We start from the raw sequence: 17,020 nt of genomic DNA on the forward strand, positions 1-17,020 counted from the left end.
ACTGTGTACCTAGGAGGGGAGAGAGGGAGGGCCACGCCTTCAGGACCCTCTGAGAGGCACCCTCAGAGCCCAGCCAAGCCTCAAGGGAGGAGCAGGCCCTCAGTCAGCAGTGCTGGTTGTGTTCCAGGCACCAGGAACAGCCCAAAGGCAAGTTAAAGTAACCCAGCATTCAGCCTACCTGATCCCAGGGGCTCAGCGCTGAGGCTGCCGTGCAATTCTGTAAGCAGAACTCCAGAATGTGGACGTGATTCAAAAGGTCAGTGGGCCGCTACTGACAAATATCTTCAGGGGAAGGGACACACCTGGATTTTTGGTTTAGGGAAAAAGTATGGAAGGGGCAAGACTGAATGGAAAGAGGTGTGAACACTGGGCTGGAGCACAGGGGTGGGTATGAACACGGATGGAGAAGCGAGCATCTCTTGGTAGAGCGCAGAGGCCTCCCAGAAACCCACACTCAGCACACACAGCTCAGCACACACAGGCTCCTGGGATCATCAAGGCCAGGGTGGTCAAAGCACGGCTTCCTGGTTGACCCTGGGCTCCTGCTGAGGCCTATGGGCATCTGTGAGTGAGTAGGGTGAGCCTGTGTAGCTGTGTGATGTGTACATGAATGGTACAAGTTGAAATGGGTTCATGCATGTGGGTGTGACAGATCAGTGGGTGTGTGAATCAGGGATGAATGATGGGTACATGTCTTTGTGTGTGTGAGACTCTGGGTGGCCTGCAAGGGGGACAGAAAAGGGAGCATCTGTGAGTCTGAAACCTACTTGGCATAGGCCAACCTGCCAGTGAGCCTTCGAATGACCCAGCCCAGGCTCCCTCACGCTGGGCTTCTTCAGGAGGACAGGGCAGGCAGCCCAGCCTGGTTGCTGGGGGTGGGGATGGGTAGGAATCGAAGAGAAAGCCTTGTAATTAATCTGAGATTGATCTGCATCCTCCCCAATCTGATTTTCCCTCCCCAGTCCTGCCCATGCCTCATTAGCCCCAATTACAGCTGATAAGGCTTTGTTAGTCATATAGCTGGGGGAGGGGGAGTCAGTACATGGGGTGGCTCCCGGCAGGACACAACCAGATTCTCCCATGGTGCTCAGCGGCCCAGGCTTCACTCCCTGATGTTGTTGGCAGTTGCACTGGCTTCCGAAGTAGCTTTGACTACATCTAATATTAAAATGCGTTTCTCTTTCCTGTACACCCACTGACAGTGAAGGGGGTGGGGGAGAGAGACATGAGAAGATTTCCAGGGATTAGATTCTGATGCAGATGGTCCTCCAAGTGAGTGACGCATCCATGGAGACATGGTGTGTGTCTAACACAGTTTGTGTTAATACAAACTCCTTACAAATAACATTCTCCCTCCATTTCTCAAGTACTTAAGGTGTGTTGGGCCTGGAGACCGGCCACAAGTTCTCACATAATTGTCATAACAGTGTTGTTGTTGTTGTTGTTGTGATGTGCCTTCGAGTCACTTGCAACTCATAGCAACCCTATGTACAACAGCCCTAAATGCTGCTCTATGCTGTGCCAATCTCACTGTCTCCGACACACCCATCCCTATTACCCCAGTCACTGAATCAATCCACCTCATAGAGGGTCTTCCCTTCCTGCGCCATCCCTCCACCCTCCCAAACATGATGTCCCTCTCCAAGGACGGGTCCCTCCTTACAACATGTCCAAAGTATGTTAGACGGAGCCTCAGAATCCTTGCCTCCAAGGAGCTGCCCGGTTTAACCCTCTCCAGGATGAATCTGTTTGTTTTCTTGGCAGTCCATGGTATACTCAATACTCTTCTCCAGCACCACAGCTCAAAGGCATCAATTCTCTTTCTATCCTCCCTAGTCATTGTCCAACTCTGTGATGCATAACAAGTGACTGCCAAGACCATGGCCTGTATCAGATGCACCTCAATCTTCAGAATAACACCATTGCTCTTTAGTACTTTGGAGAGGTCCCTAAGAGCAGACTTTCCCAATGCAATACGTCTATTAACTTCCTGGCTACTGGTGCCAAGACTGTTGACTGTGGAGCCAAGTAAGCTAAAGCTGTGAACAATCTCAGTCTCTTCGTCATCCATCCTGATGCTGCCAATTGGCCCAGTGGTGAGAATCTTTGTCTTCTTGATACTGAGCCTCAATCCATACTGAAAGCTGCAGTCCTTGACCCTCTGCAGCAAGCATTTCAGGTCCTCCTCAGTTTCAACAAGCAGGGTTGTGTCATCTTCATAACGCAGGTTGTTGACAGATCTTCCTGACGCCACATTTCTCCTCATAGAGCCCAGCCTCTCAGATAAAACCTCATAACAATAGTATCCCATTTTTCAGGAGGAGAAACAGAGGCTCAGGGCCATAAAAACAGCAAATGAGTGTCAGAATTTAAATGCAGGCTTCTTTGACGCTGTAACGTTCTGGTATTGACTTAATACAAAGACACGTTTTTGGACAAAGAGGATGGGCCACCCTTAGGTACCAGAACAGATAAAGGTTTATCAGAAGGTGTTAGAAATAGGGATTTAAACCCTAATATTGAATCCATCAGCTTAAGCATGCCCTTTCCTCCTCTTTCTCTCTCATCCTCATCTCCCACCATGTTCCCCACTTTGCTCTGCTCCTTGCTTTCCCTCTCCACATCATTAGTTCTTCTCAACCACTCCCATCAGAATGCCAACCTGCGTGGTGCCTCCTCTACCCTTTCAGGGAAAAACCTCTTCTCGCTTGTACTCCATATAACCAACCAATCCATGCCCACCCCCTAACCTCCCTGCAGTAAGCCAGCTTTCTAAGAAGCTCTGTTTACACCAGAAAGCCTTTCTTCCTTACCGCTTACTGTTGTTGTTTGCCACTGAATCAGAACCAACCCATAGCTGACCCCTCAAGTGGGTTTTTAGAGGAAGTGAATCACACAGGAGGAGACTGCCTAGCTCTCTCCTGTGGAGCAACTGGTGGACTCAAACTGCATGCCTTCAGGATTGCTACTCTTTGTTAAGGTTTTTTCCAGTAACTTTAAGCCCACCTCAAGGAGAGCTTCATCCTCTGATTCCCCTAGATCTGCTCTCAGGTCTCCTTGGACCTTCATGTTACTAAGTTCCTCCTCTTGTCCTGACCCCTGAGGGGCACTGAACCATCCCTCCCACTTGACTTCTGTTTTGCTCCATTCAGTGGCTTCTGTTTCTCTGAGGTCTCCTCTATCCATCTTGTAAATGTCAATCTTCCTCATGGCACCATCTAGCCCAGCACTCTCCCCTCTCTCTTCTCCTCAGAGGTCTCAAAATCTCCCATGACATTAGATGTGATCTCTAAGCCCAGGACTCCCAAAGCCAGTGTTGCCAGAGCTTCTGGTCTGGGTGCCCCAATGCCCTGGATGCCTCAGAAGCATCCTAAAAGCAACAGGTCCAAGCCAGAATTCAGTTTCCTCCCGTGCATAGCCACCCTGCAGAACAGCCTGGCAGTGTCTTATTATAGTCATGTACCCCATCCTTATACAATTCCGTGATCCCACACTTGGATATTTGCCCAAGAGAAGTAAAAACTGATGTTCACTCAGAAACCTATAAATGAATGTTCCCAGCAGCTCTATTCATAATTGCTCCAAAATGGAAAACCCCTAATTCCCTTCAATAGGAGTGGAAAAATCCATACAGTGGGATGCAGAAATAAACCCAGTGTGTCAAACAGGCCTCACGGCAACCCCTTGTGTGTCAGAGGCGAACTGTGTCCCACAGGGTTTTCAGTGGATGATTTTTCAGAAGTGGATAACCAGGCTTTTCTTCCAAGGTGGCTCTTAACTTCCAACCATTTGGTTACAAGTGGAACAGTTAAGTGTGTGTACCACCTAGGATAGACTAGTAGGCTGCTACTCATTAATGAAAAGGAACAATCTACACAGAGAACACACAGATGAATCTCAAAGGTTCTGTGCTGAGCACAAGGAGCCATTCTCGAAACCTCCTAAGCTGTATGGCTTCATTTATAGGAGAGTTTCAAAAAGGCAAAACTGGAGTGGAAAGAACAGACAGACTGGCAGTCTCTGGGGGTCAGGTGCCTACAGAGGTGCAGCAGGAGAAACTATTTTGGGGTCGTGGAACTGTTTTGGATCCTCACTGCAGTGCCTGCTACACGAATACAGAAATGAGTTAAATGCACTAAACTATATTTTCAAAGGGCAATTTGTGTGATAAAATAAAAAAAGAACATTTTCAAATGTAACAGATTTTTTTGGTTAAAAAGGCAAAGATTTTTTTTCTCTCTAGAAACGTCTTCCTAACAACCAAGACTCTTGACTGCTGATACAACAAAGACAATTACCCTTCAATAAGCATGGAAAGGGGGTGTGTGTGTGTGATCCGAGTTTAGCGTTCCAGCTTCACGGAGACTTCAGAAATGGGAAGCTGGCACCAAGGAGCTCTGTGGGACAATGGTTAGGGACTCGGTTATGAGAGGCTGTATGTAAGTCCAAACCACTGAGTTCTGAGGGAGTAAGACCTGGTGATGATCTGCTGCTCTAAAGATGACAGTCAAGAAAACTCCATAAGGTGGTTCTACCCTCTCACACGAGTTCAGAAGGATTTGAAATTGACCTTATAGCACTCAACCCACCAACTGGACATCACTCACTGTAAGGGTAACGGAAGAGCCAATCATATTATCATTGATCATGTTCTCAAAGGATCCATTAAGGGTAATATGTAGAAGGTCCTATGACAACAAAGAGGCTATGAGAAAGTCAAGAAGCTCATGTACTGACATTGAACAGACTGAAGACAAAAATGAGAAGCTCACATCTTATTGCAGGTTAAATTGTGTACCCGCCCAAATGGCAGATTCAATTCCTAACCCTTGGTGGTGGTGTCGGATGCTTTCAAGTTAGAACCAAGTCATAGCTGATGCTCCAGTGGGTTGTCTGCTAAAGTTCTCATCTACGCTTAGGGAGCTCTGATGGCTTAGTGGTAGAAGTGCACTGCCAACTCAAAGGCATGCAGTTCGAATCCACCACCTGCCCCCTGGGAGAAGGATGGGCGGTCCCCTCCCATGGGGCTTACAGCCTCTGAAAACCTGCTGGAGGGTCAGCAATGAATAGATTCTGACTTGATGGTACACAGCAATATACTTTAGAAACAGTATTGACAATTTTACCTCATATAGATAATTCTTTAAAGGGGTACAATATTCATAGGGAACATTCCTTACTAGTTTAGCTAAACAATTGTTTAAACCTTACCTCAGGGGATAATTTGGGTTCACAGTTTGAAGATTTTTACCAGAGCAACAGGTTACGAGATCATTCAGTTCTTAAGAACAAGAAACAGTCATCTGAACAGAACAAGGAAATACTGCATAAGTTAGAATCAGGAACAGTGTACATCAGGGCTGTATCCTTTCACTACATGTATTCAAGTTATATACTGAGCAAGTAATCCAGGAAGCTGGAGCATATGAAGAAGAACATGGCATTGGGACTAGAGGAAGACTCATTAACAACCTGCAATATGCAGATGATACAACCCTGCTTGCTTAAAGCCATTCCTGCTGAAGTTAAAAAAGCCAAAATTAGAGCCGTAAGTGTAGATTGTACCTCAATATAAAGAAAACAGAAATCCCCACATATGAACAAATAGGCAACATCATGACAAATGGAGAAAAGATAGAAATTGTCAAGGATTTCATTTTACTGGGATCCACATCAAACCCACAGAAGCAACACTCAAGACATCAAAAGATGGGGAGGGGGAAAAGAAATCAAAGGATGTATTGCCAATTTGTTGCCAAGGCCTTCTTTAAAGTCCTGAAGAGCGAGGATTTTACTTTAAATACTAAGATGTGCCTGGCTCAAGCCATGGTATTTGCTTTTTTTTTCTTCTTTAAGTTGTAGTCTTTTCAATTGCTTCGTATGCATATGAAAGATGGACAGTAATAAATAAGGAACACTGAAGAATAGATAACTTTGAATTGTAGTGTTGGTGAGGAGTATTGATTATACCATGAACAGCCAAAAGAAAACTATCTTGGAAAACGCACAGCCAGAATGTTCCTCAGAAGTAAAAATGGTGAGACTCTCTCACATACGCTAGTCATGTTGTCAGGAGGGGCTCGTCCCTAAAGGCAGAGCCAATGGAAAAGAGGAAAAGATGGAAAGAGATGGATTGACACAAGGAATGCAACAATGGGTTTAAATAGACCATAGATTAACTAAGAAGATAGGTAGTTTCCTTCTAATGTATAAGGGATTTCAATGAGTTGGAGGCAACCTGACGGTACCTAACAACAAGTTTCTTTAGGGCCTAAACAGGAGAGTCCTCAGCTGTGAAAAGTCTGAGCCCCTCAACTGCTACAACACACACAGAGTAATCAGCTTTCATGAAGATTCAGCAGTGGAAACCCAACAGGGCAACTCTTTTCTATCCTTTGCAGTCACTATGAGTTGGAATCAACCCTACAGCCATCAAATTAGATTTGGTTTGGCAAGTTCCTCATCTGTCCAAACGGGCATAAAGATCCTCACAGGGAAGAACTTGGTAAGAAAACACACAGAACACACGGGCTTAGGATGTCACCTGACCTGTAAGAAATGCTCAGTGAATGGCAGCTGCTGTTACTAAAAGAAAGCACCTTCCCACCACAAGTGGGGATCACTGAGTTAACGAGAGTCATCACTGGCGGAGTAATATTATCATGTAATTCCCTTCTCGCCCCTGCTTTTCCTATAGAACCGCTGAGGAGGAGAAGAGAGGAGGGTGGGTGAGTAGTATATAAACCCACAAATCCCTTCTCTCTCTGCCCTCCCCTCCTCCACCCCACCCTCCACACTCACATGCACAAACCAAGATTTTCTTCACTCTGTTGTTGCTATTCTCATCCTAAGTTCCGTCCATCTCCAGTTACCAGGCCGATCAATAGAGACAGGACGTTTATGGAAGAAGACAAGAAGGCAGGAAAGGAAGAAGAGGGTCAGGGAGGAGAAAAGCAGGAGTAGGTCAACAACAAAAGCCAGACTTCAGCAGAAACAACCCCAGTCAGTAGGCTGGGGAGCGGGGGGGTGGGGGGGTGGTGGTCTAGGGGTCAGCTCAGCCTGCCCACACCCAGCTGGGCCCCTGCAGGCTCTAAAATCTGACAGGTCTCCTCCTTCCCCAAGACCAAATGGGGATGAGGTTGTTAATGCCTGGTAAATAAAACACACTGAATAAAAGACAGTTATTATTGGCATTCACTTAATAATCTGCACTTACTGATGCTGTACAGAGCTTGCTACACAGGAAGGGCCTTTCTCCACTGTCTCCCACAAATGCCACGAACGAACATTTGCTGGAAGAGGAAACTCACTTCTTTCCTGGCCTGTCCTGGCTTATACAGGCTCAGGCTGCCTGGGCTTCACATACAGCCACGCTGGTGCCCTGAAGCCTCTGAGAGGTCTCCTGGGTGGGATAATTTTCCCCTGGGCAGGATGACCCCCTCTTTCCACTACAGCAAAGTTTCCCAGACCTGGAATGGGCAGGAATGGCAGGGTTGTTTTGCAGGGGGTTGCCAGGGCCCCAGCTCCCAGGCTGTCAGTCCTGCCAAGAGCCTGTTAACTACAGCTGATCTTCCAGCTGCAAGAGGACACTGAACATCCCACAGCTGAGGGGAGCATGCTGGTAGCGCGTGAGCTGCATGGGATGCATGTGGATTTGGCTTCACCTGCACAGGTTTTTTAAAAATAAATAATTGACAGAGATTTCACATAAATATGTAGCCATCTTCCTTTTCTTGCAACACTGAAAGAACTGGAAATGTTTGGATCACTGACCTGTGAAGAGGCCGAATTTTCCCTTATCCCATAGACCACGCCATTCCCTATTGCCTATCCTGGTTTACTTAACTGAAAAATGATATCTTGTGGGACTATGTGGCCATCTGGGTTTATAACTCCCTCGTTCTCAAACTGTGCTTTCCTAATGCTTGGGAGGGTGGAGGGGCAGGTAGCGCGAGAGAGGAAGAACCTGGATGAGATGGATTGACTCAGTGACTGGAGTAATGGGGATAGGTGTGTCAGAGACAATGAGCTTGGCTCAAGATAGAACAGGGTTCAGAGCTGTTGTACACAGGGGTCGCAATGAGTCGCAATCAACTCAATGGCATATAACAACAACAACAACAAGTAACTCTTCTAAGCATGAATACCTGGGGCTAGCATGATGATGGCTTCAGAGTGAGGGAGCCTGAACCCAGGCTGCTCTCTCTTCTCTCATCTTGCCAGAGGCATGGGGCATGAGAAAAACTCTTTAAGAATATTATTTCCCCAAAGTCTCTGTAAATTTTCATTAAAATTAATAAAAGAATGATAAAAAAGAACACTATTTCCATGGGATGTCACAAGCTGATAACCTAGGCCCTATTTTCCAATTTCATAAGTGAGAAAACTCAGAGAAGTTAAGGTCACTCAGTGAATCCAGATGGGAGCTAGACTCTGGCTGGTCTAACAATATTAAAGCCCAAACACTATGGTGATGGCCACCTCTCTGACCCATTCAACAGAGGGAACTCTGGACCTCACCCAAAATATTCCCCTTCATAGCTCTGAGAAGCAGGGGCTAGGGGACTGGTTCTCTCTCAGTACTCTCAGCTGACTGTGAGGCTGGATCAGGCTTGCTTCTTTATGCTCTTAACTACTGTGCTGTGGGGTGGGGGTGGGGGTCCATCCTGGCTCTAAACACCATGAAAGGATGATCTCATTCCTCAAGTCCCAGCTTCGTCCCAGCTGCGTGCTGTGTGTTTCAAAGCCAGCTACTCGCCTGCTCTGCACCTGAGCTTCCCCAAGTGAGGTAGGAGAAAATAGCTCGCCGCCTCCCTCTTGCCTTCCAGGAACAGCAGTGAATAATGACTGGGGACAGAGGGGGTGTCCAGAGATGCTAGTGGCTGTATCTCCCTGTGTCACCAGCACTAGCCTCCCCACCTTCATCCTGTGGGGCTCAGCTCTATCTGTGCCCTCCTCTCACTCCTGAGTTCCACTAGGTGGTCCTCATTCCGGAATCAATCCTAGGCTTTCCCAGGTGCTTGCACCCCTTATCCCCTCTAGCAGTCAGGTCTCCCTCCCCTCAATCTCTTCCTCCCATCTGCCTTCCCTTTTGGACCTGGGAGTAGCTAATATTAGTGATGGGAAGAGAAGAAAGTACAGATCAAAGACTTCTAGAAGGGAGGCCAGTGGATATCACCTGTCATCCTGGATATAATACAAACTACCTGAGCTCAGGGGAGGCAGAGTCACTGTCCAAGGTCTGATGTCAGAAAGGAAGAGTACCAGAGGCAGGTGCCTCACTGGAAAAAGATCCCCAGTGGCGACCATCTGGGATAAGAGGCATGCTGGGCTTAGCTGTGTGATTTCAATTCTCTTTCCTGCCCTCGACAAACCTCAGGCCCCTCATCATGCGGAAACGTGAGGCAGGAGACCAATGAAGCTGTCTGCTCTGGATAACATGCATAGCCTCTGGAAACCTGGCCAGGGCTGTCAGGAGAGGGAATGAGCTTGACGGCAGTGGACATGGCTTCCTTAGTTTATTAAACTAGCAGACATCGTGGGGAGGCAGAGTCATGAAATTTTCTGGGAACACCAGAACAGGTTTAGTCTGGAAATCTAGAACCCCAGAGCTCTTGGGGCAGGGGCGGGGGGAGGTACTTGTCCAGGAACATAAACACCAAACAAAAATCCTTCAAACTCCAGCCACTGCTCTGGATGTGACTCATAGCTGACCCTCCAGTGGGTTTTCCAAGTCTATAAATCAAATGTGAAAACACTGTCCATATGTTATCCTCGGAGCAGCTGGTGGATTCTAACCACCTTTGGGTTAGCAGAGCAACACCCTGTGGACTATGCCACCAGAATTCCCTGCTTGGGAACAGAGAGAGCGTCATCTGCTCGGGTCCTGCCTCTCTGGGTCTCTCTGTTCCCTAGGCTGGGCTTTCCCACCAGAAATTAAAAAAGAAGAGGAGGAATTCACAGCCTTTTGCTGAACCATCTAACCAGACCTAATTAATCGATAAGCCAAGCTGCTGCTTTCCTGCCAACTAGCCACCCAAAGAGTACTTACTTCATCTGTGAATTGATTGCTATACTTTCAACACCACCACGGCTAATCCCCACCACCCGCCAGGGCTGGGTGCCAAGGAGAGCTATGAGCTGCTGAGTAGGGAACGCTCTGCCAAGTCACCAGGGACCTCTAAGCAGCCTCGTCTACAAGTGGTAAACTGAGGCCCACAGAGGGAAGGCAGAAGTGCAGGGCTTGGCTGGATCCAGGTCACCAGTCTCCCAGGCCAGCTGGCACTGACAGAGGGATCTTCCTGTGGAAAAGGCTGAGGAACCACGGCTCCTTCTTGCTCCCCACATCCCTGTGTCTCATCCTAAATGTGTTCCACCCCACTTCTGTGGCTGTGTGTCAGACTCTCCTATGAGAGAGATGACTGTTGCCTCGGTGGGAATGAAGGGGCATCACGGGGCTCTAAGGAGTTCCCAGTGCAAATGGTTAAGAGCTTCACTATTAGACCAAGGGTTGGTAGTTCAAATTCACCTAGAGGTGTCTCAGAAAACAGGCCTGGTGATCTGCTTCTGAAAGGTCACAGCCTTGAAAACCTCCTGGGGCAGTTCTATTCAGACAAACATGAATCTGGACTGACTTGACAGCAACTAACGACAGCAAGGCCCTGCCTGTCACCACCATCACCAGCCTTGCAAGGATCCAACAGCTGGTCCAGACACGAGGACTCCAGTGAGCAGCCTAAAAAGGTGTGAACTGGGGCCCTTGACCAGATTCATGACTTGATCTTGTCCCCATCCTAGAAGAGCTAAATTAACAACTTTGAGGGATCTTCACAGATGCACCCCAAGTACAGGAGTCACTGAGCCGACACATCAACTGGGCACAAGGGTTAGAGGACAGGTCCAGGAGCACAACCCCTGACCTTAACTTCCACAACAATGCCCGTGTACCTGGTAGTTTCCAGAACATTCCAGAATTTAAATATTGAGGGACTCTCAATTGGGGTAAGGGGTAGAAAACATGGCGTTAGAAGCACAGCCTCCTGCATGTGCACCAGCTGCACCCCATCTGCCAGCCTTGAAATCTGCCTGCCTGAACCTGACTGGTTCACAGTCCATGCGCCCATACGTTTGCCCAGCTGGAATCCATACCCGCTATCAAAAGACAAGAAAATGCAAACCCAAGTCCTAGTACGCCCCTGTCCAGCCCTCTGAACAGTGAGTAGCCCGGCTTATAGTGTTTCCCCCACACAAGTACCTTTCTAATGCCTTCCAATGAATATACACATAGAGAAGCACACAGGCATATTACATATTTTATCAAAATAGGATGATGTTATACACACTATAGAGCAAATTGCTTTTCTCGCTCATCAGTAATTATAAACTTGGGCAGTCTCTAGAGCCTGCTGTGGAAAGACGCCCAGGGTATGTTGTCCCAGCTGGGCTCTGAGCGCAGCCCTTGCCTAAGCCATGCTCCTGGGCCTGATTATGGCCCAACCTCCCTGAGCTCAAATCTGTCCTCCCTCAGCTTGCCACAGCCTCTGATTTCATGGCTTTGGTGAGCAGTTTTTGCAATCAACAAACAAGCACCTTTTTTTTTGTTTCTGCTGCTTGAATTAAACACCAGGTGACATTCTGAGTGTTCCACTAACTTTAACAATGAACCATCACCACAGTACAATTATGATTATTATCATCTTTAGTTTACAAGGCTCACAGCAGTGGGAGGCAGAGCCAAGAATCAAACTCAAGTCCCCTGGCTCCTGAGTTCATACTCCCAACCATCACACCAGGAGGGCTTGTGAAAACCGAATTTGCTGGGGCCACTACCTGGAGTTTATACTTTAAGAGGTCTGGTGCAGGCCTAGGAATTTACATTTCTAGAACACTCCCAGGTGATCCTAATGATGTCTGCTGTGGAGTTTATCATGAAAAATGGCTTGGCTTTTCTAGCCAATTAATTTGACTTTCCCAAATGGATGGGCGGGAATATGGGAACAGAACATGTCAGCTTATCCACCAGAGGATTGGCTAGTCTCACCAATCCACAAGAGGACTGGCGAGTCTCACCATTAAATTGAGTGGAGCCAGCAGCAGGAGGAAGATCTTCACCACTAGCAAAAGAAGCAAGAGAATGTGAGATGTTAGTCGGAGGCCTACAGACTGGGGGGCCGATGGGAGAAGCAACCACACAGTCACAGTGGAGAATCAGAGACCTGACATGGGACCTGGGGACTGGAATGCCATTGGAAATGGAGTCAAGGCCCAAGTTTGTTGGACAACTAGGGGTGGGGAGTCATACTTTCTAGACAGAATTTTGTAACACTGGCCTAAAGCCAAGAGGCTCAAGGCTGAGACACCTGAGGAAATTCCAGAAGCTGTCCTGACTGTATTCTGCTCCTAACCTGGATTATAACTTTTTCACTTCCCCAACATATTGTTCTGTGTGGTCTGTGAGCTATCTAGATTTGGGGCCCAGTAAAGCAGTAAGATTAATGCTGGGATAAGTACAAAAAGGTATGGGATGGTGGGGGACTTGTCTACATCATAGGACTTGGTTTTATGGTGTTGATGCTGTTGTCAGGGACAGTTCCCTTCTGTGAAATTGGTAAAGGTCAAATATGGCTGCCCCCATGTGGCCCTTGCTCTTTTTACACCTGCACAGGGCCAAGCTTGGAGAATCCCTGAATCACGCTCTACTGCCCCAGGTGATTCTCTCTTTCTCTCTCGGGTTACCTCGTGATGGGTGCTTCCCTCAGCCTCTCTCCTCAGTGCAGACCAGCTGTTATACATATGGCTCAGGGATAAAATCTTGCAGCCCCCACAGACCAGAACACTATTGAATGAGCAAGTGATCTGAGGCAGCATGAAACCATTTAACCACCATGATCTAAGTGGTTCCTGAGGACTAAAGGCTGCCTTTACTTCCTATGATAGTCTTTTGCTTCTCCTAAAAGTGTCCTCCAGACATATTCCCTGCCCCTCCCCCCAAAGCTGTGCAGTATAACATTAACTCAGCAATTCTGGGTTGTCCATAGCTGACACATTTCAAAGACAAGTTTGGTTCTCATTTGGCTCCTAAAGGCTGTCTCTAACCCTTAGAATATCTTATCTAATTAGAGTATCTTTGCTTACCACCTGTGGCCTGAGGACAATCTACGCTAATAATGACATTTATGTAGGGGATCTTTTTGATCTCTGGAGGGGCTAAAGATGACAGTAAATCATACGGCACCTGGACAGCAGAGCTTGGGTGAACTTCCCTAGTCAGTGGTACTCCATGTCACACATCATTGCTGGGAGTGGCAAGTGCTGTCCATTATTCCATTTGGACAGGACAATAAGAAGCCTGCTCCAGGTCTCTCCTGGGCCCTGTTGTTGATTGCCTTCGAGTCAAGTACGACTCATAGCGACCCTCTACAACTATCGGCATTTATCAAAGGGCATAGTTTCCGGAGGCATGTTATTTAGAAAGTGGATGCCACTTCTGCTTCCAAACCTTTCATAGTATGCTATTGTTATGTGCCATTGAGTCGTCTGTGATGTATAGCAACCCTATGTACAGCAGTTCTTAACCCTTTCTTGTCCTGAATAAGTCCCACTAATTCCAACACATCTACTACCCCCATTGCCCCAGTTACTGACTGTATCAATCCATTTTATCCGGGATCTCCCTCTCCTGCGCTGTCTGTCCACCATTCCGAGCATGATGTCCTTTTCCAAGGACCGATCTCTCCTGGCCACGTGCCCAAAGTAACTAAGGCAGGGCGTCAAAATCCTAGTCTTCTAAGAGAGACTTGGCTTCACCCTCTCCAAGCCAGATCTTATTCCTAATTTTATTATAAAGTCTTTTCTTTGCAACAATCCATAACCACGTGTAGAAAATCTCTACTGAGTTCTCAGTCCTTCTAGAGAATCATGGAACCTGAGGGTGATCTTCCAGGTCTTTGAACACAGGGCTCACCCACCAAATAAACAATTACAGAACACCTTTGTCCAACAGTTCCAGGCTTTAAAAGCTTAGCCTGCATTGCCAGCTCTGCTCATCCCCTGCGAACACACCAGGTCCACGGAGGATGCTTATGGTCCACACACTTCCCTCTCTCCATGCAATCCCCCCGAGAGACCCTGTCCAGCCCAGGCAGCCTCTCTGCCCACCAGGTGACATCCTGGGCTCCACATTCCCCCACCCTTACCCTTACCTGCCAATGACCTCGATGTTGGAGATGGCGTAGAAGTACTTGTAGAGGTTCTCGCGCTGCACGTAGGTGCCGCCCAGCGCCGGCCGCAGCAGGCGCATGCGCAGGTCCGTGAGCGTGAAGAAGTCCTTGAGGCCCTTGGCGCTCTCCAAGCGTGTGTAGAGGTTGTCCATGTTGCGCAGGTCTGGCCCGGCGAAGATGGCGAAGCGGTCTCGCACCTCGAAGCGGACGTGCTTCTCCTTCTTGGAGCCGGCCCAGCGCGAATACTCCTCGGTGCACAGCACCCGGTGCGCGCTGCTGGAGGACAGGTCCCTGGCGCGGCGCGCGGGCATGTGGAAGGCCTCCATGCAGTCCTCGGCGTAGAACTGGTAGGGCTGCCACGTGCGCCCGTTGTCCAGCGACTTCTCCAGGACCATGACCGTGGGCCGGCCGTACTCGAAGGTCACCACCACGTCATCTGTCAGCTCTACGCTTTTGTTCCAGGAGAGGGTGATGTTGGCCTCCAGGGGGCTCGGGTAGCGGCTCCAAGTGACGCTCTGCCAGTACGTGGCCAACCCCTCATCCTCCTTGTCAAACATGAGCAGGGGCGGGTGGGCCAGGTCCGGGTTGGAGGCATCGCACTCATTGCTGCACAGGTAGGGGTTCTCCTGCTCGGGGAAACAAGGGAAAAGTGGGCGTTGGCTGCTCAGGAGGGCTGCAGGCCTCTTTCACTGCCCCAGTCCACGGGTGCAGAAACGAGCGGTGCATGCTGGGCATCAGGAAAGGCTCCCTGATGGGCCATTTGAACTCATTTCCCCCACTATTCCTCAAATCATGTGCTTCCCAAGAAATCACACACTTAACCCTCCTCTGAGTTCCAAGAAGCACTGTTAATGCATTTGGCTGTTAACAAGAAGACTTGAGGTTCGAGGACACCTAGCCACACTTCAAACAAATGTCTGGAGAATTACTTCTGAAAAATCAGCTGATGAAAAAGCCTGTGTTCTGTTCCAACACTTACATGATCTCCATGAGCAGGACTTATTAGGCTTAGTTTAAGCACGGCCAAGAAAAGAGGCTGTTCCTTCTTCATTTCACGGCCCATTGTGGGCCCCTAGTCTATGTAAAGTCCTCACTGCTCGTTATTGACACCAGCCTGCTCTCTCACACCTGTGACACTGGGATGGGGCGTCCTGGAACCACTCTCACCTTCCATGCTTGTCCTGACTCCGAGCCTACGAAAAAGCCCTTTCTTCTCCTCCACTGGCCTTTCACACTACCTTCAAAGTCCTTACTCACATTCTTGACTTTATAAACATCTCTTACCCAGGGATGCCATCCTAGACCTTTTTTTTTTTTTTTAAAGACTACTATTTGCAGCAGCAGGAGTACCACTCATGGTGGAAGTCAAAACCCCGGCTGCCTCCAGTTCCTTCCTGGTGGTGGCACTGAGCTCAGCGCTTGATGGATCTTGGTTCTCTCCTATTTCTAATATTCCCTCCAGTCACAAAGCTAGTACATCATCTCCATGTTCCAATTGAAGGAATTTGGGCCCTGGAAGGTTGAGACCCGACTTGGGAAGAAAAGAGCCAAACTTGGCCTGTCTGATGCATCATGTCTGATGGTCACTCCTTTCTCTGGCCCCAAAGCAAGTGATTGACGTGGAGCCTGTCACACAAGGGGAAGATGCTTGGGGAGTACTTGTAGGTCACCTCCTTCTTAGGGGTATGTGCTTATGGCAGGTCATTTCCTGGTCCTTGGGAAATGGCTGGCAGGTCCCTTGTAGGGGATAACAGCTGAGGACTGCAGGGACCACCACTCGCTTGCTAACTCTCTGACACATGTGTGTCTGACATGTGCCCATTCTCCCATCCCCACTGAGGTCCCCAGAAGCTGGGCTGCCCACACCTCACATCCAGCAAGTACCAGGTGAAGCTTTACCTCCATGGTGACTCAAACCCATTTCCATGCGTCTGATCCACTGTGTGAACTTAAGCCAGAGGCCTGCAAATGTCACTAATCACCACTCTGTGCCCTGGTCTGCTCTCAGCCTTTTTTGATGAATATTTCAGGTCTCTAGTTTGCTCAGAGACAAAACGGCTTGGATCTGAGTGAAAACCTCTCACTTTGAAATAAGCCATGTGGTTCCCAGTGGGGGGAGTGGGCTCATCAACTTCTGAAGGGCTGGACTGGCATTCCCCACCCCAGCCACCTCTGCCACTTGTTACTGCTGCTGGCCCTCAGGCCATTGGCTTTCATCTGTCCAGTGGACGACAGACTCCTAGGCTGCCAGGACCCTTTGGTGGGCAGGGCAGCCCCTGAAGTTTACTGGGGATGAAGTTTACAAAGCCTTCCTTCACCTGAACAGTTCTACCCTTGGTCTCCCCACCACCACTGTTCACCCCCACCATGGTCCAGCCCTCTTCAGTTCAAAGGACCTCTGGGTGGAAGATGCAGTATTGCATCCACTGCCTGTCTGAGGGCCACTGAGGACCAGGGTCTCCTCCAGAGCAGGTGGTATTTCTGAGCAACGCCCATGTGTTCTAGGTCACCATGGCAGGAAGGGGGCTGCTCTGAGCTTCCTCCCACCTTGGCTGTGTGACCTGAGCAAGTCGACCTGAATGAGGAAGCGGCTAGGATGTCCCAAAGGGATAATTTAGTGGTCTGTACAGGCGAAGTTTGGTGACGAGAGAGTAGTAAAGAGCTGGGGTGTGAGCAGTCACCTGACCCATGATCACCCTGCAGTCACCATCATGGCCCTTAGCATGGGCCTCCTGCTTGTCTGCCAGCAGTGGAGGCTGCTCCAAGCCCACAGGAGAATGGGCTCTACATGTGTCATTTGG

The 17,020-nt window shown here is 48.7% G+C and overlaps 1 protein-coding gene across 1 annotated transcript in view; it reads right to left on the reverse strand.

Moving 5' to 3' along the window:
* The window catches only part of NTNG2 (netrin G2), an 83,901-nt gene that overhangs the window by 41,490 nt on the left and 25,391 nt on the right, over window positions 1-17,020 (reverse strand). Inside the window, exon 2 of the mRNA XM_006894440.1 lies at window positions 14,202-14,845. Within this exon, the coding sequence (XP_006894502.1) occupies window positions 14,202-14,845 (644 nt within the window). The remainder of the gene's footprint in view (window positions 1-14,201; window positions 14,846-17,020) is intronic.

This window comes from Elephantulus edwardii, unplaced genomic scaffold (assembly GCF_000299155.1).
Source record: "Elephantulus edwardii isolate Elephantulus edwardi_28Jun2011 unplaced genomic scaffold, EleEdw1.0 scaffold00141, whole genome shotgun sequence".
In the NCBI taxonomy this organism is placed as follows: domain Eukaryota; kingdom Metazoa; phylum Chordata; class Mammalia; order Macroscelidea; family Macroscelididae; genus Elephantulus; species Elephantulus edwardii.